Source organism: Muscardinus avellanarius (genome assembly GCF_963383645.1).
Source record: "Muscardinus avellanarius genome assembly, chromosome: 12".
Classification (NCBI taxonomy): Eukaryota; Metazoa; Chordata; class Mammalia; order Rodentia; family Gliridae; genus Muscardinus; species Muscardinus avellanarius.
The window spans coordinates 79,290,747-79,316,683 of NC_137798.1; the positions used below are offsets into that span (position 1 = coordinate 79,290,747).

At 43.7% G+C, this 25,937-nt stretch overlaps 1 protein-coding gene across 1 annotated transcript; it reads left to right on the forward strand.

The window, feature by feature from the left end:
• Positions 1-231: 231 nt before the first annotated feature.
• DLST (dihydrolipoamide S-succinyltransferase) lies at positions 232-24,738 on the forward strand (the record flags this gene model as incomplete). Its single annotated transcript, XM_080707335.1, has 15 exons — positions 232-354; positions 828-861; positions 4,155-4,203; positions 7,389-7,441; positions 7,549-7,623; positions 8,028-8,083; positions 8,802-8,913; positions 13,119-13,271; positions 13,636-13,712; positions 14,585-14,682; positions 19,582-19,712; positions 21,704-21,777; positions 22,062-22,145; positions 22,566-22,733; positions 24,604-24,738. Exons 1-15 carry the CDS (start codon positions 292-294, stop codon positions 24,736-24,738), a joined length of 1,362 nt encoding a protein of 453 aa, XP_080563461.1. The 5' UTR covers positions 232-291.
• Positions 24,739-25,937: the final 1,199 nt, after the last annotated feature.

Below are 25,937 nucleotides of genomic sequence, written 5' to 3' on the forward strand. Positions count from 1 at the left end.
GGCTGGAGAGGTTGCCTAGGGACTGGGAAGCCCAGGCCCGAGTTCTCTCCCGCGGTGTCCAGACAGAAAGATCCAGCGCCGGGGGTTCGGGGAGAGAGCGGCGGCGCACCCAGAGCCCGCGCTGTGGCCCGGCGGGGCGGCCTGGCTGGGGTAGGAGGAGCCGGCGCCCCCCGCCCGGTGGTTCGGCCCGCGCCCCCCGTGCGCGCGCGCGCGGTGCCGCGGCCCGCCCCACTTCCGGTCGCCGGGGCCCTATATCCGGTGTCCGCCCGCCCTCGGCTCTCGGCCGCCGCGATGCTCGCCCGCTCCCGCTGCGTGTCCCGGGCGTTCAGCCGCTCGCTCGCGGCCTTCCAGAAGGTAGGGCGGGCGGGCCGGGGCGCCGCGGGCGAGGAGCCTGCGGGCGGCGGGCGGGCGGCTGAAGGGCAGGGCGCGGCGGCCAGGCCGGCACCAAGGGCACCGGGACGCGGAGGCCGCGGGCGCCCCCGGGAGCCTCCGGGAGCCGGCGCTGCCCGCCGCCCCGCGCCGCCCGCTTCCTGCGGCACCCCACCCTTGGCGCCCGGGCGGACCAGGACTGAGTCAGAGCTGGGGAGGAGGCGGTGCAGCCCCTCCGCCGGCGCCCTCGCCTCTCTGATGTGAGAATTAGTGGCCGTCAGTCCCGTCGGGAACTTGAGGTGGTTTGGAGGACCCAGCGTGTTGCATTTGTCTTTGGAGTTACGAGGTTCACCTGTCATCAGCTGGGGCAGCTTTGGAACGTGCACTTAAAAAACACACAACTATTTCTTCCCTCTTTTCATCTTGGGTGACGTCGATAATGTCTTCTTTCTCAACAGGGGAACTGCCCTCTAGGGAGACGTTCCCTGCCTGGTAAGTTCTGCCCTTGCTGTCACCTAAAATGCTCTCCTCCGGGGCAGAGCAGTGTGAGGAAATCTGGGTATGTGTTTCTCCTTCGGATGTTCAGAGACAGTTCAGCTCAGATAGGAGTGAAGCAAAATGCTACAGCTATCATGTATTCATTCAGCGCGTAGTTGAGGTTTTACTGTCTGCCAGGCACTGTGTTAGGCACTCAGGGAGGGCTACAGCAGTGAATAATTCTTGCTGTCCCTGGAGGTTATAGGCTAGTGAGGAAGACAAGATGTAAATTGCTAAACAAGTGAACAAATTGCAGTAAATGCTGAGAAGGGAAAGGAGAGTGGCCAGAAGAGATGTAAGTAGGTGACATTAAAGCTGTGACCTCGAGGGTGTGACGGAGTTAGTGTCGTGAGGAACAGAAGGGCTAGCATCTGCAAAGTCCTCAAAAAAGAGTTTGACGGTATTTTAGAACTGGAAAAAAGGTGATTTGGCCAGAGTGTTTTTGTTAAGGTAGGTAATGTTGTGAGATAGAAGATGGTATAGAGAACCAGGCCCTGTGGTGCACTCCTGTAATCCCAGTACTCAGGAGGCTAAGACAGGAGCATTGCAGGTTTGAGTCCAGCTTCAGCAACTTAGCAAGACCCAGTTTCAAAATAAAAAGGGTTAGAGGTTTAACTTGGAGATAGAACACCCCCTTGGTTCATTCCTTAGTACCAAAACAACAACAAAACCAAAAAACACAAGTTGGTGTAGAGCCTATTGGAAGGAGATTCGATTTTAATCTGAGTAGTGTTTTTTTGGGGGGGGGGGTATTGTTAATGATGTTACATAGCTTATTTTTTATTATGTGCCTCGCATAAATATGTCAAATGAGTCAGTCACATTGTAGGCTTTTTTTGTGCCAAGCGTTGTTCTGAGTGCTTTCCTTGCAACTTTTAGTTAATCATCACCAGATAGTAAAAGAAGTGATATTTCTGTTTTTAAAACATGGCTAATCCAAGAAAGAGGGATTAAGTAAGTGCCTTAGCCAAGGTCACTTTACCAACTATTGGTAAACTAGGTCCACCTGACTCCTTCAGCCTGAACTCTTAACCAACCATGTTCTCATTTACTCATGAACTCAACAGATCACTTATTACAATACAAAGCCACTGTGCCAGGTAAGGGGCTACAGATGGTTTCTACCCTCAGATCTTACAGGCTGGCTGGAGAGACAGAGCAAATACACATTTATGCACACGTAGGGACATAATTATATTGCGGTTACTAGGAAAGAGAAGTACAGGGTATGAAAAGACTATAACATGACGTAGCCTGGCTTGGGGAGTGGAGAATGCTGTGAAAATGTCTGTAAAGGCTTCCCAGAGGAACTGACATTTAAGTTGAGACTTGAATACCTAGGAATTAGCCAGGAAAATGATATTCCAGGCAAAGGGAACTGCATATGCAAAGGTTTCTTTGCAGGAAGGGTGGTGACCATTTGTAAAAAGAAGGGAAGCCTGTGTGGCTAGAAAGATAAGGAGGGCCGGATGGTATAGGACTGTAAAGTTGCTTGTATTTTATCTTAAGTGTCAGTGTGTAGCACAGTCTCCATAATAAACTTTCTTTTCAACTGGGAATCCTGAAAGATGTTAGAAACATTTTCTGAGCTTTAGAGATTGTCAGGAAAAGAGTCTTGCACTTAGGGTTTGCATCTGGGCTCAGGGATTCACCTTAGGCTAGTCACTTAACCTCTGGAAGCCCTGTTTATATATGAAATAGGAATAATGGCAGATGGTCATTCTACTCTAGACAGTTGTTGTGAGACTTGAAAATCAAAATTGGGTCATTATGTGAAAGCTTTTTATAACTGGAAAGCACGGCTGTAGGATGAACCCTTAATTGGATTCAGGGTTCCAAAATTTAGTATGAGCTGCTGTGTTCTAGTTTAAAGAAATGCTATGCTTAGAATTTGCATAGCATTCAGCCAGGGGTGGTGGTGCACACTTGTAATCCCTGTGCTTGGGAGGCTGAGACAGGAGGATCACACAGGTTTGAAGCCAGCCTCAGCTACTTAGGCTCTCAGCAACTTAGTGAGACCCTGTTTCTAAATAAAATAGGTCTGGGAGTATAGTCTGGAGGTAAAAAGCCTCTGGGTTCCACCCCTAGTACCACCAAAAAAAAATTTTTTTTTTTTGTACAGCATTTGGCTGCTGGACACAGAAGTGATTTACTAACTTGACTCTGGAAATGTTTGTGAGGAGGTAGGGATAAGGGGGAGCTCGCTCTCATTTGGTGTCTTCTGAGCCTATGGTTCAGGAGGAATTGCTCATAGATCTGGGGACTCACCCCAACACACACAGGACATAAGAATGAATATATTCAGGGGAAATAGCTATAGTTATCAGTTTGGGGTTTGCATTTGTTTATAGTAAGGACAGTTGGTGAGCAAAAAGCTATTTTATTTATTTATTTTTTGGTACTGGGGTGGAGCCCAGGGGCTTTCTATCTCCGGGCTACACTCCCAGACCTATTTTATATTTTATTTGGAAACAGGGTCTCACTAAGTCGCTGAGAGCCTCACTAAGTAGCTGAGGCTGGCTTCGAACCTGTGCGGTCCCCCTGTCTCAGCCTCCCAAGCACGGGGATTACAAGCGTGCACCACCACGCCTGGCTAAAAAGCTACTTTTTTGAGAGTACCTAAGGTAGAAGACTTCAGAAAGAGCACAGGAAGACAAGTTGGAAGGTGGGGAAATGATTTGCTCATTCCTAGAACACGTTGGGGACTGTAGGCCTAAAGTAGTTGAGGGTTGTTAGTTTATTTACTTATTTTTACCATGCAGTCTTCATGTGAGGGGAGGGTTCAGTCAGGTTTCCAACCCAATTCAGTCAAACCCAGACCAAACACCCATCCACTCTCTCTGGTTAGGTTATATAGTCACAGGATAAGTCATCACATGTCTTTTCAATCTTTGATTATATTTGAATAAATGGGGAGTAAAGACATTATGAAAACAATGATAAAATTTGACAAAAACTTAAGGTAGATAAGATTATGTCTTTGTGTTTCTGCCATCAGATATTTCCCCTTTCCTTCCCAAACACCTGTTCTCAGTCTCCCTGCCTCCATACCCATTGCTCTCTGCCATTAAGGCTACTTTGGTGGAAAAGCTGGGGAAGCAGGACTCTGTGATAACGATTATATTGCTGCCTCCAGTTGGTCCTGCTCTGTCTTGGGGATAGGGGGTGAACAGACCTCTTTTCCATTTCCATCTCGTATCCTATATAAGATAAGAGTTGTTGGTTAAGAGTTGTTTTGTTTTTTGCAGGGGTCTCCTTATGTCAGGGACCAAGTTCCCCTGACAGCAGGAAGATTGTGTAAGTATCACCGGGGAGTACAGATATTTGGCCATGGGTATTTAGGCACCAGTTTTAAATTTGACCATATGATTTCTCACTGGCCTCAAGACCTAGAAATCGAGGTGGTTGAGTTCCTAGACCTCATCTTGATAATCATTGCTTATTTATGATGTACCTTGGGCATCATCCCCATGTCAAGTGTTGGACTGAGTGTATGTACCTGTCTTCCGCAGGTTGTTAGGTTATATGGAACTAGATATGGAAGAGTAGATATTCTACTTGGTTGCAAGTACAGCTGAAGAGTTGGAGGTCGTATTTATTGTGGAGATTGAGAATATCTCTTGGTAGCACAGTTACTTGTTTTAGAAGCAATAAAAGCAAAAAGACTGGTTGAATCTTGAGACTTTGGTTCAGAGGGACTACTATAATTGCATAATTCAGAGACTGGAGAAAGGCCACCCATGTGTAGATTAACTAATGTTTATGAATGTTGCTTAAAAGCTACTTTGCATTCCATGCTGGTGGTAGTAAAAGGATGCCCTCCAGTAACCTGTTCAAGACCTATGGGCTACTTCCTTTGCAGGGAGAATGTCTAATGTGAAGAGTCAGCAGATTAGCTTCTTTACTGTGCATCAGGATGAGATTCCTTCTCCCCTTAATTCAGAAATTGTTATATTCAGTACTAGGAATATGAATTCCTATATTTTTGGAGGCCAATGTGGCAGTGTAAGTCTTTGAATCACATGTACTTGTTATAGCAATTTTATCTCTAGGAATCTATAATGAAGAACTCCTAGTATACTCAGATTTCTCTCAAAATGGAAGATAGCAAAGGATTGGTTAAGCTATAACACATGTCCACACTGTAAGTGGAAAAAAGCAGCCGGGCGTGGTGGCGCACGCTTGTAATCCCTGCGCTTGGGAGGCTGAGACAGGAGGATTACGCAGGTTCGAAGCCAGCCTCAGCTACTTAGTGAGACCCTGTTTACAAATAAAATATAAAATAGGTCTGGGAGTATAGCCCGGAGGTAGAAAACCCCTGGGTTCCACCCCCAGTACCACATACATACACACACACACACACACACACACACACACACACACAAGCATATTACAAATGATTTCGTTCTCTACTGTATGATACATTCCCATTATAAACATTCTTTTTGATGTTTCTAGTATTTTTAATGAGCATCTAATGCTTTTGTAATTTTAATATTACCCACCTGTAACTTAAGTGAACATTGGGGCAATAATTAATCTCTACATAATAAATACAGCAAGTATTTGAAAATAGGAAAAAGGCTGGGTGTGTTGGTGCACACTTGTAATCCCAGTACTTAAAATCCTGAGACAGGAGAATGTCAGGTTCACAGCCAGTCTCAGCTACTCAAAATACAGAATAAAAAATAGGCATGGGGATGTAGCTCAGAGGTAGAATGCTCCTGGATTCGATCCCCAGTACCACAAAAATAAAAAGAAAATAGAAAAAAAAAAAAAACCCAGAACTTTGGGTTAGAGCCCTTAATTGTGTCATCATATTTGAATACCTGTTTTTGTGGGTTTTTTTTTTCCTTCCCATGAATGGCTACGTGTGTGTGTGTGTGTGTGTGTGTGTGTGTGTGTGTGTGTATGTGTGTGTAGGTGCCACTAAGAAATCCAGGACCTTGAGAACTCCAGGCAAGGTCATTAAGCTACATCCACAGTCTCTACTTTGTTTTAAGAAATCTCTTATTATAAAACTATTTTTCATTTGTGTTTTTACTTAATAGGTTCAAGAAAAATTTTTTTAATTTGGAAACAGTGTCTCTTAAGCAATAGGTTCAAATTTTGAAAGGCCAAAAGTAGGGTACTAATAAAGACTTTTTACCCTTTTTTGGTAGCCCCACTGAATGCCTCTTTCCAGAGGCTGCTGGTACTCTGGGTTCCTGGTGTCCGGCAGAGCATTTTCTTTTGCATTTGCATGTTACCTGTTAGTTGTTGCATGCTCTTTTATGTGGTTATAAACTTGACATACAACATTTTGTATTCTGTATTTAAAGATAATTTACATTTTTCCTTTTGATTTTACACAGATCTGATAACATTGAGATTAAGAAAGTAAAAATATCACCAGGCATGGTACCACTCAACCTGTAATTCCAATATTTGGAAGGCTGAGACAGGCTGATCACAGGTTCAAGGGCAGCCTCAGCAAGTAGTGGGACTCGTCAACCTAATGAGACCCTGTTTCAAAAACAAAAATAAAATAGGTCTGGAGATGTAGCTCAGAGGTAGAGTGCCTGTGGGTTCAATCCCAGTACCACCACCCCAAAAAAATATGAAAAGGCAACTTAAATCTACTTTCCTTTCCTTTTCATAAAGTGCTTATTAAATATTCAGACAATACTGAAATGTAAAGCGTGAAAGTCTCCACTAGTCCAAATCATTTTCTCAAACTGTAACTGGTATATATGTATATATATATATGTATATATATATATATATATATATATATATATATATATATGGTGGCTAGTATTATATCTACAACTCCTACTCCCCAGAGGTAAATATTAATGGTCTTGTACATGCAAGATAATATTAGTCTTTATAATATTTAACGTAAATGCCATATAAGAAAATGCCTTGTCTTTGAGGTTCCTTTGAAATAAATCCAGAATTGATGTGCTGCCTTCTAGCAAGAAAACAAAAGATACTGTGGGTTTTTTGGCACAATATCTTGTTTTACTTCCCAGTTAAATATACTGCTAATCTGATCTGAATGTGTAATCCTGAGGGCAGAAACTGTTACCTGGCACATCAGTGTGTACCCCAAGGGTGCACCATACATCTTACTTGTATTTGGTTAGTTAAGAAATCTAACAAGGAAATTGGGTCCTTTTGGTGGATCTGCAAAAGGTCCAACATGCTTATATTCTTTTTCTTCAGAGAAGCAAATGTAGCTCTGTCTTTTGAGAACTGACATTTCATTGCAGCACAGGACAGTGTTTCAGGCATCCAGGCCATCAGGCCCTTGGACTCTACCTGCTGAGTCAGAATCTCTCTGGGCCCGGCCGGGACATGTGTACTTTGACATATCTCCCCCGGATGACACCAGTGGTCACCCTGGTCAAGAATCATTGATTTAAAGGAAAGGTGACCTGTGTTTTTTGAACTAGATTAAAATGTGAGTGTTTAACTAATTTTTGTTTCTTTTGTAGCATTAACAGTAGTGTCTTGAGTGTTCGATTCTTCAGAACGACAGCTGTGTGCAGTAAGTACCTGTCTTTTGAATGGAGTTTTACTGGAAAGAACAACCACCACATTTAATTAAAAGAGAAAAATGGGCTACTTTTGATTTTCTTTTTGCTTTTTTCCTAGAGGATGATGTGGTTACAGTCAATACTCCAGCTTTTGCAGAATCTGTCACAGAGGGAGATGTCAGGTGGGAGAAAGGTAAGAACTTCTTAAGTTAATAATGTTTGTTTATTTTGTGGAACTGAAGATTGAACCCATGGGCATTCTAACTCCAAGCTGCACCTCCAGTCCTTTGTTTTTTTTTGTTTTTTTGTTTTTTTTTTAATTTTGAAATGGTATCAGTTGCTGAGGGCCTCACTAGCTGAGGCTGGCAGCAAACCTGCAGTCCTCCTCTATCAGCCTCCCAAGTACTGGGATCACAAGCCCGAGCCACCACACCTGTCTTCAACTTAAGTTTAAATACTCCCCTTCTTCCATAATCAGTGGAATCTATAGCTCCACCCTTTTTCATGTATATATGCATACCTGCTTCCCCCTGGCCCTGTAGGAAAGCTTTCTGATTACTGGAGTCTCCCCCTGACAGCTTTTGGTTGTCTTTACAGCTGTTGGAGACACAGTTGCAGAAGATGAAGTGGTTTGTGAGATCGAAACTGACAAGGTAGGCTTGTCACTATATCTGTGACTATTTTTCTTGGTTAACCCTTGGTTTCTTAATCTAAGGAAAGAAACAGAAACTTTAAAGAATTTTTAATGAGCCCTAGCCTGAGTTATTAAAGTATTGGAGTAGCTCATTAAAAAAGCTGGGCGTGGTAGTGCATGCTAGTAACCCCAGCATTTGGGAGGCTGAGACAGGAGAATCTCCGTTCAAGGACAGCCTCAGCTACTTAGGCCCTTTGCAACTCAGTGAGACCCTGTTTTGAAATAAAGAATAAAAAATAGGGTTGGGGATGTAGCTCAGGAGTAGAATGCCCCTGGGTTTCATCCCCAGTACCACACACACAAAAAAAGCAGTTTATTAAAGCTTGATTTCAGATTTTCTGCAAGTATGTGCAATGTAACTTTTTAGTAACTTTTACTCTGGTAGCTTTTTTTTCTTTGTGGTTCCTGAGCTGTTTCCAGTTGTTTTCCCTGTGTCATTTAAAAACACATTAACAAATTTTGATTTAATGTTTCCAAGAAAAGATAGAAAGGATGGGTCTTCACAAGAGTGATGGATTGTCATTGCACCGATTCTGAAAATATGACTTTACCTGCTTCACTGTGCAGGACATCAAACAACTGTGTTGCAACTTTTTGACTCATACTGGAGATTCCATACAATTGATTTTCTAATGGTGGGTAAACATGTAGAATTTCTCTTGTCTCTCCTTTTCCAGACATCTGTGCAGGTTCCATCACCAGCAAATGGCGTGATTGAAGCTCTTTTGGTACCTGATGGGGGAAAAGTCGAAGGAGGCACTCCTCTTTTCACACTCAGGAAAACTGGTGGTAAAGAAGTTCTCCTGGTGGTCAAGGTCTCCAGTGTTCCCCCTTGGGATTGGTGCTGAGCATACTGTATTAATAATTCTTTGATAACTCAAAGACTCTTTGGCATTCCAGTTGCCCTTAGTTGAAAGGATAGAAGTAATACTTATATAGTATGAACTTTGTGTGTGTGGTACTGGGGATAAGACCCATGGGCATTCTACCTCTGAGCTACACCCCAGCCTTATTATATTATTATTATTATTATTATTATTATTATTATTATTATTGTGGTGGTGGTACTGGGGTTCCTGGAAACCCTTCTACTTCCGGGCTACACTCCCAGACCTATTTTTTTATTTTGAAACGGGGTCTCCTAAGCCAGAGAGGCTGGCTTCGAACCTGTTTGATCCTCCAGCCCCCGCCTCCCAAGTGCGGGGATTACAAGCATGCACCACCATGCCCAGCTTTTTTATTTTTTTATTTTTTATTTATTTGTTTATTTTATTTTATTTTTTTTTGTGGGTCTGGGGATGGAGGAACCCAGGGGCATTTGACCTCTGAGCTATTTTTTATTCTTTATTTTTGAAACAGGTTCTCACTAAGTTGCAGAGGGCCTCACTAAGTAGCTGAGGCTGGCTGTGAACCACGATCCTTCGGTCTCAGCCTCCCGAATGCTGGGATTACAAGCGTGCACCACCACGCCCGGGTTAGTGTGAACTTTAAAAATGAAGAGCAGTTAAAAAAACAAAGCCTCCTAATACTGTTTTTTCCACGAATATTTCTTATACCTTAAAGGTATAATAGGAAACGAAGAAGATTCTAAAGATAGTGATCTCCCTTACCCCCAACCCTGGCATCAGAATCACATGTAATAAAAATAATGACTAGAGACCATGCCTCAGAGATTGTAATTTATCTGGTACTGGCTATCTATCATAGTTGGGTTATTATTTTTTAATGTTCCACAGGTGATTCTCACATATAGCCAGGCTTGAGAGCCAATGTTCTAAAGAGATTTATTTTATGGTGTCTGTTAAGGAGAATTCAAAGTATTTGCTTTTTTCCCCCCTTGCATTGCCAAGGATGGAACCCAGGGCCCTCAGCATGCTGGACAAATGCTTTGCCACTAGCTATATCCCCACCCCTTTGTTAAAAATTGTTTATTTTTTAGTACTAGGGATTGAACTCGAGATGCTCTACCACTGAGCTACATCTACCTCCCCAGACCTTTTTTTATATTTTGAGACAGTCTTGCTAAATTGCTGAGGCTGACCTCTAACTTGCTATCCTCCTGCTTCAGCCTCCTGAGTAGCTTTGATTACAGTATGTGCTACAATGTTCAGCTGTGTGTGTGTGTGTGTGTGTGTGTGTGTGTGTGTGTGTGTATATACATTTTTTTTTTAAACATCTATTTCATACCATCTCTAGGAAGGGTTGGTATTTCTCTTGGGGAAAAAAATGAGAAATGAAGGACTTTGTACTGGACTTCACAGTTAGAGACTAGAAAGTACCTGTTTTTCTGACTCTTAGTTAAATGCTATAACTTCTAAGTATTTCTTTTTAGTTGTTAAAATAGTCATACAGAAAGATTGTATCATTGAGGTTGACCAGGCCAAGACCAGAAGCTCAAAGTGGGATAGGAAGTAAGAACAAGTTTTCCAGTTGAAGTCCCATCTTCTGATTTTCTCTGTCAAAAGAAAAGTTCTCATAATTTAAATATAAAACTTGATATAATGTCCAAGTGCTTAAAAATGAAAACATCTAATTTTAAATTGTGGATTTATTACTTGAACACCTTATTGATTTGAGAATCATCCTGGATGAAATACTTTAGAATACTTAATTTTTTTTTTTTTTTTTTTTTTTTGTGGTACTGAGGTTCCTGGAAGCCCTTCTACCTCCGGACCTTCTACACTCTACCTTCTACACTCCCAGACCTATTTTATATTTTTGAAACAGGGTCTCTTACGCCAGCGCGGCTGGCTTCGAACCTGCGCGATCCTCCTGTCTCCGCCTCCCAAGCGCGGGGATTACAAGCGTGTGCCACCACGCCCGGCTAGAATACTTAAATATTTAAACTTTTTTTTTTTTTAAATACTGAGGATTGAACCCAGGGGTACTCTACCACTGAGCTATATCCTAAGCCCTTTTTACTATTTATTTGTTTATTTGTTTATTTATTTATTGTGGTGCTAGGGGTGGAACCTAAGGGCTTTTCTATCTCCGGGCTATACTCCCAGACCTATCTTATACTTTATTTGGAAACAGGGTCTCACTAAGCTCATTAAGTAGCTGAGGCTGACTTGGAAGCTGTGTGATCCTCCTGTCTCAGCCTCCCAAGTGCTGGGATATAAGCGTGCACCTCCACGCCTGGCCTTTTACTTTTTGTTAAGAGACAGGGTCTCATTAAGTTGTTGAGGCTTTAAACTTAATCCTCCTTGCTCAGACACCCAGGTCACTGAGATTATAGATGTGCACCAGTGCACCCAACTAAACTTTTTTCCCCTTTTTCTAAAAGTGCTAGGCAGTGAGCCCAGTACTATCTCTAAGCTAAATCCCCAACTCTATTTGAAACAGGGTCTCACTAGGTTGTTGGGGCTACCTTTAAACTTGATCTCCCTTCCTCAGATACCTAGATCACTGAAATTAGATGTGCACCAGTGCACCCAAGTTTTTTTTTCCTTTTCATTTTTCTGGTGCTATAGAGTGAGCCCAGTACTGCCTCTAAGCTAAATCCCCAACTCTGTTACTTATTTTTTATTACTCTTTTTCTTTTGGTATTAGGGATTGAATCCAGGGGCGATCTACCTCCACCCTACACCCCTAGCCCTGTCCTCAAACTTGTGATTCTTCTGTTTTAGCCTCCCAAGTACTGAGATTATAAATATGAGCCACCCTGACTGGTTTATTTATTTTGAAACAAAGTTTCAAAAAAAAAAGTATTCTTTAGCTGGGCATGGTGGCACACACTTGTAATCCCAGCATTTGGGAGGCTGAGACAGGAGAATTGTGGTTTGTGGGCAGCCTCAGCTACTAAGTGAGGCCCTTTGCTACTCAGTGAGCCCCTGCTTTGAAATAAAGAATAAAAATTAGGGCTGGGAGTGTAGCTCAGGTAGAATGCTCCTGGGTTCCATCCCCAGTACTACAATAAAAAGAGAGTATTTTTTGTGTAATGCTAAAATGGTAGGTGAGTGTATCAATCTTACTACAATTAGGAACATGTTTTGTGTGTGTGTGTGTGTGTGTGTTTTAATATTTTAAATTGCCTGGGCTTTTTTTCTTGGTGATACTATGAGTCCAGCAGTGTTCTACCTCAAAGCTATATCCTCAGCCCATTTTTTTGTTTTCGAAACAGGGTCTTGCTAAGTTGAAATGACTGTCTTTGAACCTCTAATCCCCCTGTATTGACCTGCCAAGTATTGGGATTACAGGTGTGCACAACCACACACCTGACTATTTTGCTTAGAAGTTTTCATTTCCAGCCGGGTGTGGTGGCACACGCTTGTAATCCCCGCGCTTGGGAGGCTGAGAAAGGAGGATCAAAGCCAGCCTCAGCTACTTAGTGAGGCTCTCAGCAACGTATTGAGACCCTGTTTCCAAATAAAATATAAAATAGGTCTGGGAGTATAGTCCGGAGGTAGAAAGCCTCTGGGTTCCATCCCCAGTACCACCAAAAAAAAAAAGTTTTCATTTCCTTGGGCTTAGTGGATGCTTTGAAAGTACTTGATGAATTTCATGATCAGTAGATTTTTGTGAAATCGGGAAAACCAGTTAGATAAATTGAGCCAGTTAACTGATGTATGACAGTTAAGGACTCAGGTATAGAAAGTAGTGCTTTATGCTGGGCGTGATAGCACACGCTTGTAATCCCAGCATTTGGGAGGCTGAGACCAGAGGATCGCGGTTTGTGGACAGCCTCAGCTACTACTTAGTGAGGTCCTCTGCAACTTAGACCCTGTTTCAAAATAAAGAATAAAAAAATAGGGCAGGGGGTGTAGCTCGGAGGTCGAATGCCGCTGGGTTCCATCCCCAGACCCACGCACACACACAAAAATAGTGCTTTATGTTATTATGTGTGCCTGATAGTGCCTTGTATATACCAGATCCCCAGTAGACATTTGTTAATGGATTGAAGGTAGAGTTTATGCCACTAAATGCTGCTTAGTATGTGTGAATTGGTTGGTTTCCATACAGTTCCAATGGCATCTATTTTTCTTGTTTTTCAGCTGCTCCTGCTAAGGCCAAGCCAGCTGAAGCTCCTGCCGTGGCCCCAAAAGCAGAACCCGCAGTATCGGCAGTTCCTCCTCCCTCTGCAACGCCCATACCCACTCAGATGCCACCCGTGCCCTCACCCTCACAACCTCCCTCTAGCAAACCAGGTAAGCATCCAACTCCCATGTGTCTTTCAGTGGGAGAAGAACCGCCTCTAATATTCATGTTCCCTTACCAAGTACAGTCTGAGACCAAAGCATGGCTCTGAACAACCAGGTTGGCTGCTATGTAGAAATCTCTTAGATTTTATTTCTGAAGACCTGGGTTTGCATCCTGGTTTTCTTTTTGCTTTGTTACTTTAGGCTCTAGTTATTTGATTTATCTGAGCAGACTGTTCGTTCATCTGTGACGTTGGAATGACTAATATAGCTAAGACTCTCTGGAGGATTCAATGATAGTATAGTGTGAGAGCACTGGTACATAATCAGCAAATGTCTTTTCTTCTCTGATGTAGTTGTACTCTCTTTTCAGTATCTGCAATAAAACCCACTGCTGCACCTCCACTAGCCGAGCCAGGAGTTGGCAAAGGTCTGCGTTCAGAACATCGGGTAAGCCTCTGAGGAGCATTTCCAGGAACAGACAGGGCAGTGTTGAGATTAATGGAGTATGGTTGTGGTGGTGTCCATCTTTTGAATGTTTCTTGGCCTTGACAAAGAAACAGACTACAGGAAGTAACTTGTTTGTGGTCACATAGCCATCAAAGGATAGGACTAGCACCTGAGGTCTGCTGCACACTTGTGCACTGGTTTTCCGCCTTGTTATGCTGCCTGTAAAATGCCTTGGGTAAGTAAAACATCTGCAAGGAATGGTAGCTTAGTAATGAATGCACCCTCTGCCTTCCAGGGTGATGCACATTTCAGAGAAGTGGTTTAGTGTGAGCTCTATTCCTCTACTTCCAGGATACTTAGCTGTGGCTCAGGGATAGCCTACACAGTACTGATAGCTGTTGGGAGCAGACAGAAAACCTCAAGGAAGTGTGGTCAGGAGTATGGGTTTCTCTGCCTCCGAATACTTCCTAAAAATACGGTAGCCTCAAAAGTTTGTTGCTCATTAGTTTCCGCTCCACAAGTAGCTCTTCTCATGCAAGTCTTTATCAACAGATGTAATGATTCTTAAGCTGGCTAGACCTACACCGCATTCTTCCTTTTCATAAATTGGTTTTGGTTTTTAAATCACACCATTTCCTGGGCCTCCATTCTTGGTGAGGCTTCAGGCACATAGTGAGTACTTCTGGCCCATGTTTTCTCATTCTCACTTGGAGAAGGAAGGCCACCACAGGAAAGGGAGCCTGGAGCTCTGATTGTATGTGAATGCTGTAGTCCTTGTTACCCACACATGGCACGCCGACTTCTGTCTGCCTGCATGGGGACACTCAATCTTGAGACCAAATTGTCATTATTTGCTCCACTTTCTCTTTCAGGAGAAAATGAATAGGATGCGGCAGCGCATAGCCCAGCGGCTGAAGGAGGCCCAGAACACGTGTGCAATGCTGACTACTTTCAATGAGATTGACATGAGGTGGGATGTCTACTCCTAACACCCCATGCCCTTTTTCTTGGAGGACACTTGAATTTGCCCCATTCCCTATCTAGTTCTGATTCCAAAACTAGCATGTAGGGAGTACTACTTTGCTTTGACTTATACAGGGTTAGCCATTGGCTTCATCTGACTGACTTTCCTAATACTATGCCTGTTTCCTCTATGACGTAATGAACTTAAGACTTTTTACGTGATTCTTGTGATCTCTGATAAATGAGGCTAGTAGTAATAGCTTTAAACTCTGGTGCTGGTTTGCCAAGCAGAGGTAGGGCAACCACCTCAACAGGACTTACTCCGAGGCCCACCCCTTGATAGTCTGCCCAGTGCCCAAGCACTGCACCCTGCTTCTTTCTTATGGTGACTACTCCTTGTCCATATTCTGAAGGGACTCAGGCTGGAAGGCAAAAGGGTAGAGGCTTCTCCTCTCTCTGGCCTTCTCACCTTTGATAAGGAAATGGAAAGTAAGTGTGTTTTAAAATAAAAATCTTTAGCCAGGCATGGTGGTGCACACTTATAATCCCCGTACTTGGAGACTGAGATAGATCAAAGGTTCATGGCCAGCCTCAGCTACTGAGGCCATCTACAACTTGGTGAGACCCTGTTTCAGAATAAAATAGGCCTAGGGGTTTAGCTCAGAAGTAGAATACCCCAGGGTTCCATCCCTAGTAACACACATACACTCAGAACATTAACCAAAGGAACTAATTTACTTATTTCTGTAGTGAGCTAATTGTCAACTGTTTTCTTCACAATTTTGATTTGTGTATGTATCTGCACTGTAGGGAAAAGAAAGGTAAACAACATATTTTGAGTGCTTACTCTATAAGGAACTAAAATATGTAATTCAAGGAGTGTAATACAAGGACAAGTGAGAAAGAACTCTTGGCTTGAGCTTACCATCTGGTTTGGATGAACATAAAATCTAGGGAAAAAAAAGTAGCCGGGTGTGGTGGCGCACGCTTGTAATCCCAGCATTTGGGAGGCTGAAACCGGAGGATCACGGTTCGTGGACAGCCTCAGCTACTTAGGCCCTCCACAACTTAGTGAGACCCTGTTTCAAAATAAGAATAAAAATAGGGCAGGGGGTGTGACTCAGAGGTCAATGCCCCTGGGTTCCATTCCCAGACCTGCAAAAAAAAAAAAAGAAAAAAGAAAAAAAAAGAAAATCTAGAAAAGAGTCAAGGTTAAAAAAAGGTTGGAATGGAAAAAGGAGTCAGCTCATTTTTTTTTTTTTTTTTTTTTTTTTTTTTTAGGTTGGGGTAGAGGTAGCAAGGTTAGGGTTAGGGGGCATTTCCTAGAGGAAAGAGTTATAATCGACCTTCAGGAATGACTAGCATTTTGACCAGTAGCCTAGTGGAGAAAGATCACCTGGACAGTGTGAGCAGTGCAGACCGTTGGCCCAGGCAGGAGCACAGGAAATGGCCAAAGGTCATTTCTGCCATGAGGGTTATGTACAGGAGAGAATGGTGAGGAGGTTAGATTTATATTCATTCTCTCTCTCTCATTCATATTTTGTCTGTCTGTCTGTCTGTCTCTCTCTCTCTCTCTCTCTCTCTCTCTCTCTCTCATATATATATATATATATATATATATATATATATATATATATATATATAATTTTTTTTTTTTGGTGGAACCCAGAAGTTTTCTACTTCCGGGCTATACTCCCACAGACCTATTTTATATTTTATTTGAAAACAGGGTCTCACTAAGTTGCCGAGAGCTTCACTAAGTAGCTGAGGCTGGTTTCGATCCTCCTGTCTCAGCCTCCCAAGTGCGGGGATTACAAGTGTGCGCTACTATGCCCGGCCATACTTTAGAATGTTTGGATGCCAGGGTTAGAATTTATATTAAATCAGAAGGTAAATTATTTCAAGTCATCACTTTGCTTCCTTTTGTCCTGAGTGTTCACTCACCTACCTTTTCATTAGGGACATTCCATTTCCTTTAGAAGAGTTTTGAAAGTGTGTGTGTGTGTGTGTGTGTGTGTGTGTGTGTGTGTGTCTGTGTGTGTTTACTGGAGATTAAACCTAGGGATATTCGTTCTGCTTCTGAGCGCTATCCTCAGCTCTTTTTAAATTTTTTGTTTTTAAACAGGGTCTTGCTAGGTTGCTGAGAATCTTGCTACTTCGCTAAGACTTCCTTGAACCTGTGATTGTTTCAGTCAATAGGTTTCTGACAGTGGTTTATGGACAGCATGTGGGGCATGGTTGACAGAGCAGCCGGGCTCTGTGGCTAATTTCACTAGAGGTCTCCATTCTATGGAGAAACTTTCTAAAGAGGCTAGATGTCATTCCAACCAAAGACTTCTCTCCTGTCCCTAGTACTTAGGGAAGGACCTTGCCTAATGACTCAAAGCCTGCAGCTTATGTTTCAGTGCATTAAGGCCAAATTGTACACAAATTGAATTGGACTTTGAAACTCTACCCAGTTTCTTAAGACAAAACATGTAAATATTTATGGCCCTGAAAGATGCAGTTGGCCCAGCAGCCTTGATTGGAAAGCAAGCATAATAGCTAGATGTTCTTTCAGTGACTAATGGAGGTGTCCCTTAACAATGGCCTGAGGTCTCACTGCAGCTAGTAATCTGGTTTAGATCGAGTTCCTTTGGGTCTCATGCCTCTCATCTAACCCATAAGGAGCCGTTCTGAAACTTCCTCCTTCCCGTTATACCAGCTCTGCCTCCAAGGGCAGAGTCTGAAATAGAAACTACTTAATGACCAGACAATGACATTCGGGCAGGTTTGAGAGCAGAGATGTTTATCACTTCTCCTTTCCCTCTTCAGCAGCCCTTGTGTCTTGGGAACCAGTAATGTCTTTAGAGTGGTAATCCTAGCACTAAATAAGGTTAGACTCAGGGAAAATAAACATTGAAAATCCAATCAGTCCCCCTAGGAAATTTTTCTTTTTCAAAAATAAAAGGGCAGAAGAGGGCAGTTAAAATTGTACCACATCTTAGCTTTCATGCTAATGTTGAATTAGGCCACTATATATGGGGAAAGAAAGAATGGAGCATTTGGGCCTGAGATAGTCAATTTCTATCACAGAACACTATTCTGATAAATAGTTTCTGTAACAAAATGATGGGAAAGGCATTTCTTTTCTTTTTTTTTTTTTTTTTTTTTTTTTTTGGTGGTACTGAGGGTAGAACCCAGAGGCTTTCTACCTCCGGGCTATACTCCCAGACCTATTTTATATTTTATTTGGAAACAGGGTCTCACTATGTTGCTGAGAGCCTCACTAAGTAGCCGAGGCTGGCTGGAACCTGTGTGATCCTCCTGTCTCAGCCTCCCAAGCACGGGGATTACAAGCATGTGTCACCACGCCTGGCAGAAAGCCATTTCTTAATAAGCCTGCAGCAAGCCGGGCATAGTGGTGCACATATGTAGTCCCAGCATTTAGGAGGCTGAGACAAGAGGATCATGGTTCGTGGACAGCCTCAGCTACTTAGGCCCGTTGCAACTCAGTGAGACTCTGTTTCAAAATAAAGAGTAAAAACCAGGGTTAGGGTTGTAGCTCGGAGGTCGATTGCCCCTGGGTTCCATCCCCAGCACCACCACCACAACAACAAAAGCCTGCAGCATGTATGTGAAAAACTGGCTCTGAGAGTCCAAAGGCTGTTTACATTGCAAAGGCTTCTCAGAAGCAAGGCCCTGCTGCTGGATCTGAAGGAGGCAGGCTTCCTTCCACACAGGGCCACTTGGCTAAATAAGGAAACTATGTCCATTAAGCCAGTCTTAAGCACTAGGTCTTGTCTTTGCAAGCTTGGTGCCTCTCACAGGGTGCTTGTTGGCACCTGTTTGAAGGAACAGAGGGGTGGAATTGCTAACCCTGAGGAGATGAAGTGTGAATCTGCTGACTTTCCCTCGAACTTGAAAGAACACCAAGTTTATCCTTCCATGCGTGTCATTACTGCATTTGTTCGCATGGAGCCCATACTCCCATGGATGGTTTGGTTTTTCTTTTTCTCTGCTAATCAGCTAGGAGGAATGTCATAAGGAAGTCAGTTTGGTGCCTTCTTAAAAAATTATAAGAAATAAAATTGCTAGTTTTGTAGACCCTGTTTATACTTTCAAACAGTTTTTTTCCCAGGATGGATAGCTCACAATTTTAGTTTAGTTGAAATTACTTTTGCCAGGCGTGGTGGCGCACGCATGTAATCTCAGCGCTTGGGAGGCTGAGACAGGAGGATCACACAGGTTTGAAGCCAGCCTCAGCTACTGAGTAAGGCCCTCAGCAACTTAGACCGTTTCCAAATAAAGTATAAAATAGGTCTGGGAGTATAGCCCGGAGGTAGAAAAGCCCCTGGGTTCCATCCCCAGTACCAAAAAAAAAATTTCTCATCTAGGGCACAGATATTGGTGTACTGTGTGATCTCATTCATATTCTGTCACTGAAATCTGTGACTTCTAGAACATGAAGAAGACCTGTAAGGCTCAACTCACCTCAAAACATTAAGCCCTCATTTTTTATATACAATTTTTTTGTGAAAAAAAGTTATTGTATTCTAGTGGACTGTTTCAAAATGTGTGTATGTGTTATGTGTATGGGTCTGGGAATGGAACCCAGGGGCTTTTGACCTCTGAACTACGCCCCCTGCCCTATTTTGTATTCTTTATTTTGAAACAGGGTCTCACCAAGTTGCGGAGGGCCTCACTAAGTAGCCGAGGCTGTCTGCGAACCACAGTCCTCCGGTGTCAGCCTTCTGAATGCTGGGATTACAAGCGTGTACCACCACGCCTGGCTTCAAAACTTTAATTTAGGGTAGATGGTCCAGAGTAAGGGAAAAGCTCACCCAACTGTGTATTTGTGTAGAAACCTGTGTGAAAGTCAAAATCAAGCCTTCATTGTGGTTTCTTTTATATCATCTTTTTACAGTAACATCCAGGAGATGAGAGCTCGGCACAAAGATGCTTTCCTGAAGAAACATAACCTCAAACTAGGCTTCATGTCAGCGTTTGTGAAGGCCTCAGCCTTTGCTCTGCAGGAGCAGCCTATTGTAAATGCAGGTGTGTTTCTGGTGGCCAGGAAGTGGGTATAGGAACACGGATCTGCTCCCGCTTTTTTGAGGGTCAGCAGACCAGGGCTTTTTATTTCATTACTGTGGAAATAGACCATCTTCTTCAGGAATTGAATTTACCTTTCTGAAATGCCATCATGATTACTTTCTTTCCACCAAATGGGCAGAGCAGTTTCTCTTTGTAATGCACAGCCTGGCAGATGCACTGGCAACAGGAAATTCTGGGGCAGCCCAGCTTGCCAGGCTGTCCTGTGTCTGTGTGGAGGCATATGTTCTGGCTGCCCGCCCCCAACCCCCATGGATCCTGTTATCTTGGAGGCTGAGGTTGACCTCTGACCTCAGGTTGATGGGCCTCATTGGGAAGCCTGGGGCTTGGCCTCACTTTCATGGACTTGGTACTCATTTTCTCTTTTCACTGACGTCATTGAAGTATTGACCTAACAAAATTTCTCTTCCTGTTGAGACACTTCTCTGTTCCCTGATTGGAGAGCACGCAGTGACACTTTTTTGCAGTCCTCAGCAAAGATCTAGAAGTAAAAGCTGTGGTCCCTTCATAGAGTGCTGTGCTCTAGATAGGCTGTCTTTGTTTTGCCCAGAAGTACTCCTCTTTTTGTTGCTTCTGTTCTTATGCCTTCCTAACAGGCTTTCTCCATCTTTTCAGCTAGCCCTCTTTATTCTGCCTGTCCATACTTACAGCTTATTTGTCAAAGTTTGCTTGATTTCTTTTTACTTTACATGTTTTTTCTGGGTGCTTTAATAATATAACATGGAGCCTCGCATGGTGGCTCACGCTTATAATCCCAGCATTCGGGAGGTTGCGATCCTCCGAAGGATCGCAGTTCGTGGACAGCCTTAGCTACTTAGTGAGGCCCTCCGTAACTTAGTGAGACCCTGTTTCAAAATTTAAAAAATAGGTCAGGAGGTGTAGCTCAGAGGTCACATGCCCCTGGTTCCATCCCCAGACCTGCAAAATAAATAAATAAATATATTTATCATTGTCTTTTGTGGAAAAGATTCACAAACCTTTATTTTCTCATACTAGATGTAAATTTTCAGCAGCTAGTTTGATGTCTCAAACTGGCATGTGTATATATTTAATTTTTGGTACTGGGGATTGAATTGAGGGGAATTCTACCTCTGAGGTACACCCCCAGCTGTTTTTATTTTTGTTTTGAAATAGGGTCTTACTTGGTTGCTGAGTCTTGCTACTTTGAAGTCCTTGAACCTGCAATCCTCCTGTTTCAGCCTCAAGTATATAACAAGTACTGGGATTAACAGGCTTGTGCCACCACAATCAGCACCTTCAGCTCTTTTTTTATTTTGAAAGAGGATCACCCGCCAGGCATGGTGGCTCATGCTTGTAATGCCAGCATTTGGGAGGCAGAGACAGGAGGATCGTGGTTCATGGACAACCTCAGCTCCTATTAGTGAGGCCCTTTGCAACTCAGTGAAACCCTGTTTCAAAATAAAGAATAAACAATAGGGTTGGGGGTGTAGCTCGGAGGTAGGATGCCCTTGGGTTCCATCCCCAGTACCATAAAAAAAAAGAGAAAAAAAAGAGGATCTCCCTAAGTTGTTGAGGGCCTTACTAAGTTTCGTTTCGCTGGGGTTTTTTTTTTTTTTTTTTTTTTTTTTTTTTTTTGTGGTACTGGGGGTGGAACCCAGGGGCTTTCTACCTCCAGGCTATACTCCCAGGCCTATTTTTTATATTTTATTTGGAAACAGGGTCTCACTAGGTTGCTGAGAGCCTCACTAAGTTAGCTGAGGCTGGCTTCGAACCTGTGCGATCCTCCTGTGTCAGCCTCCCAAGCGCAGGGATTACAAGCGTGCGCCACCACACCTGGCTTTCAACCCTGCAATTCTCCTGTTCTCAGGAGGAGAACACCACCACACCCGGCAGATTTTTACTCTGTTAATGCAAGCATAACTTATTACCCTTGGCCTGGAGATTGTATATAACATGTGTTTTCTTTCTCATAGTGATTGATGATGCAACCAAAGAGGTGGTGTATAGGGATTATATCGACATCAGTGTTGCAGTGGCCACCCCACGGGTATGTTGGGGCAGGAGGTGGGGAGTGCTGAACTCTGCTCCTCACCTTATCTGTGTGAAGCAGGTCATGTGGGAGAGGTCATTTCTGTAACTGTTTTTAGAAGGTAGTAGTAAAAGTAATCTATTTTTTTTAATTACCATATATTTTAAACATTAAGTACCTTAGTCTTCTGTTAATCACAGTGAGTAATAAAGATATTCTGGGTAGGGGAGACCCCTGACCTAAGGAGTTGTAACTATAAGGGTACTATTAATTTGCAACTGAAAGCTTTTAACTCCTCTCAGGGTCTAGTGGTTCCTGTCATCAGGAATGTGGAAACTATGAATTATGCTGATATCGAACGAACCATCAATGAACTGGGAGAAAAGGTAAAGTGAAAAGAAGTATATGTCTGAGCTGCTCACCAGGCAAGGGAAGAGGGTCTGGGGAAGCCAGGCTTGCCAGATAGCCTTGCTCAAGCAGTGGGAGTCTCCCTTTAGTGTCTAAGAAATTCATAGCCACCAAGAAAAACAGTATCCCACAAGAGCTTGGTACAGATATCTGGCAGAGCCAAGCGTGCTCAGGTAGCTGAAATCGCATGAAAGGAGACCTAGGGGGGAAGAAAAGGTTGACTATGGAATCGTGCCTTTTCTCTGGTGGAGCACCAACTGGTCACAGTTGCTCAGCAGCCATCATTCTGTCACTGAAGTTGGTGGTACTGATCTCAGATAAGAGCTTTCTGGACTTACAGACTTCCTTTCTTTGGGTGAATGTTCACTCAGTGTTGCATATACAAAATGTCTTTTTAGGCTCGAAAGAATGAACTTGCCATTGAAGATATGGATGGTGGGACTTTCACCATTAGCAATGGAGGTGTTTTTGGCTCACTCTTTGGAACGCCCATTATCAACCCCCCTCAGTCTGCCATCCTAGGCATGCATGCCATCTTTGACAGGCCGGTGGCTATCGGAGGCAAGGTAGGAACCATCATGTCTAAGGTCCTTGGAGTTAGGTGATAATGAAAAGGAAATCTAACTAAATGCTTATTATAAAATAATTTTGGGACTAAGTTTCATAGGAAAGCCTCAGCAATTTATTAAAGCTCTCAGCAACTTGGCAAGACCCTGTTTCCAAAAAAAAGAACTGGGAGTGTAGCTCAGAGTGTAGAATGTTCCTCAATTCAATCCCTGGCAACAGACATAAAATTATTTTAAAATGCACACCAGTCTATGAGCTGCAGAGTTGTATGATAAAGCTTACAAATATTCTGGGAGTTCAAGGAATCAGAGTTGACCTAATTAGGTCAAAGAGTTGATCTTGAGTTATTCCTTGAAAGATATGTTGGTAGGAAACAAGTTTTCTGAGACTCCTATATTCAGAACTCTTTTGGGTCACTGATGTCTTTGTGAATCCAAAGCTATGGGTCTTCTCCCTGGAAAATTGCCACGTACCCAACTATAGGGCTGGAAGTGTGGGTCAGTCGTAGAGTACTTGCCTAGAATTCTTTTTTTTTTTTTTTTTTTGCAGGTCTGGGGATGGAACCCAGGGGCATTTGACCTCCGAGCTACACCCCCTGCCCTAATTTTTATTCTTTATTTTGAAACCAGGTCTCATTGAGTTGCAGAGGGCCTCACTAAGTAGCTGGAGGCTGTCCGCGAACCGCGATCCTCCGGTCTCAGCCTCCCGAATGCTGGGATTACAAGCGTGCGCCACCACGCCCGGCCTATGCCTAGCATTCTTGAAGCTCTAGATTTATCCCTAGCGTGGTGGCACACCCTTGTAATCCCAGTACATGGGAGGCTGAGGCTGGAGGATCACAGGTTAGCAGCCAGCCTTAGCTACTTAGTGAGGCCTTCTGCAACTTAGTGAAACACTGTTTCAAAATAAAGGGGGTGGCGAGGCGTGGTGGCGCACACTTATAATCCGAGCATTCGGGAGGCTGAGACCAGAGGATTGCGGTTCGCGGACAGCCTCTGCTACTTAGGCCCTTTGCAACTCAGTGAGATGAGACCTGGTTTCAAAATAAAGAATAAAAAATAGGGCAGGGGCTGTAGCTCGGAGGTCAAATGCCTCTGGGTTCCATCCCCAGACCCGCAAAAATAATAAATAAATAAAGGGCATGTAGCTAATAAGTGGCATGCCCCTGGGTTCAATCCTCAGTACCCCCCCACACACACACAAAAAACAGATTGTAACTATACCTACTAAAGGCAACCAGAACTGAAGAGAAAGCCATTTATCTCCAAGCTATACCCTGAGCCCTTTTTTTTATTATTATTTTTTTATTTTATTTTTTTTGGTGGTACTGGAGCCCTTCTACCTCTGGCCTACACTCCCAGGCCTATTTTATATATTTTTTATTTGGAAATAGGGTCTCTTAAGCCAGTGAGGCTGGCTTCAAACCTGTGCAATCCTCCTGTCTCCACCTCCCAAGCGCAGGTATTACAAGTGTGCACCACCACGCCTGGCTATTTATTATTTAACAGTTTCACTAGGTTGCCGAGTTTTGCTACACTTGAGGTTGCCCTCAGCCTGCTACCCTCCTGTCTCAGCTTCCCAAGTACTGAGATTATAGGTGTGCACTACACATCTGCTCAGATTATATTTTGTTTTAAGGGAAGTTGTGAGGAGACTGTTTTCTTGTTTAAACTTTGTTTCTGAAGGTGGAAGAGCTAAGGGCAAACCTTGGTATATGAAGGTATCATCCTAAGTGTCTGGAGGCAGCATCAGTGGGAAAGGCTCTGGAACTAGGAACTTTCCTGTGGACTGTGTTTCCTCATATACCTCCCTTGGCGGGGCGTTTTCTGACCTGCTAGAGACAGACCTGTTGATTTTTCCTCTCTGCAGGTGGAGATACGGCCAATGATGTTTGTGGCACTGACCTATGATCACCGGCTGATTGATGGCAGAGAGGCTGTGACCTTCCTCCGCAAAATCAAGGCAGCAGTAGAGGATCCCAGAATCCTCCTCTTGGATCTTTAGGAGGAAGCCACATGCCCTACAAATCAACCATGCAGGAACTGAAAAAGTCTTTTCCCTGTCCCCTCGTGGGTCCCAGGTTAGCCTGGTGACAGGCACATGCTGTTGGCCTCAAGCAAGGAAGCCAGGGCACTATGTAACCAGCAGTCACAGGTCTTTCCTTGGTTTTCCTGCCAGGCTCTCTCCCTCTCTACACCAGTCTCACCTTTGAATATCTTGTTTCCTTAGGCTAGAGAGAGAGAGAGAGAGCCTTAATGGATGCTCATTAATATTCCTGCCTTTCTTCCATTAGCCCTCTGCAAAGATAATTTTGCTTCTCCCCAGTGCCAGTACGCTATAGGGAAACCACCAGGGACCATGCGATTAAGTTTCCGTCTTTGGATAATCTGTTCTCCAGAGATGCCTAGGAAGATGCTGGGCCTCCCAGGCTCAAAACAGCCTTTGTCCCGGCTGTGCACATTCTCATTTGATGCCACCTATGTGGAGGTATTGAATATAAGCAAAGAGGTGCTGCTTTGCTTTTTAAGTGGCACCGTCATTCTCAGCTGTCAGTGACTTCAAGATGCCTCTTCTACCTCTTCCAGGAAGCACAGGCCAGGGGACCAGGGGGTGAAGGGGGAGGGCAGGGTTCCCCTGAGGTCACATGTTGTAATCATAGATGGGAGCAGAACTCAGGCCAGCCCTTATACTTGTCATAGGCTCACACCAGGATTATTTTGGCATAACACACAGCTGTGGTCATGTCAGCCCTTTCCGGGCTGCTAGGAACCCTCCTAGCATTGTTCTCCTTTAGAGCAGGGTCTAGCATATCATGGCAGTAGGACAGATCCTGGTCAGGGTGAAGGCCAGAGCCTGGAGAGGGGAGGTGCGTCTGATCTGCTCAGATTGACTTGAGCTTTTTAAATTCAAGTTGGTAATAAGCATGTGGACTGAGGAGTCTGCTTCCTTCCCATGTTGTGGTCTGTAGGGCACAGGGCCTTGGCTCTTCCCCCTGTAGGACCTTGGGTAGGATGGACTGGTGGGAACCAGCCTCATGATGTTAGTACATAGAGAAGAAATGGTTGATGTCCTCTCTAAGGTACTGCCCTTTGGGTCTGGGAATAATCATTGGAATTCCTTGGAGCATGGTTAAATGCAAGTATCTTGTGAAAGCTGTGGGCTTCATCTTTGTATCCAACTGCACCCAGTCCTGAGACTGCTGG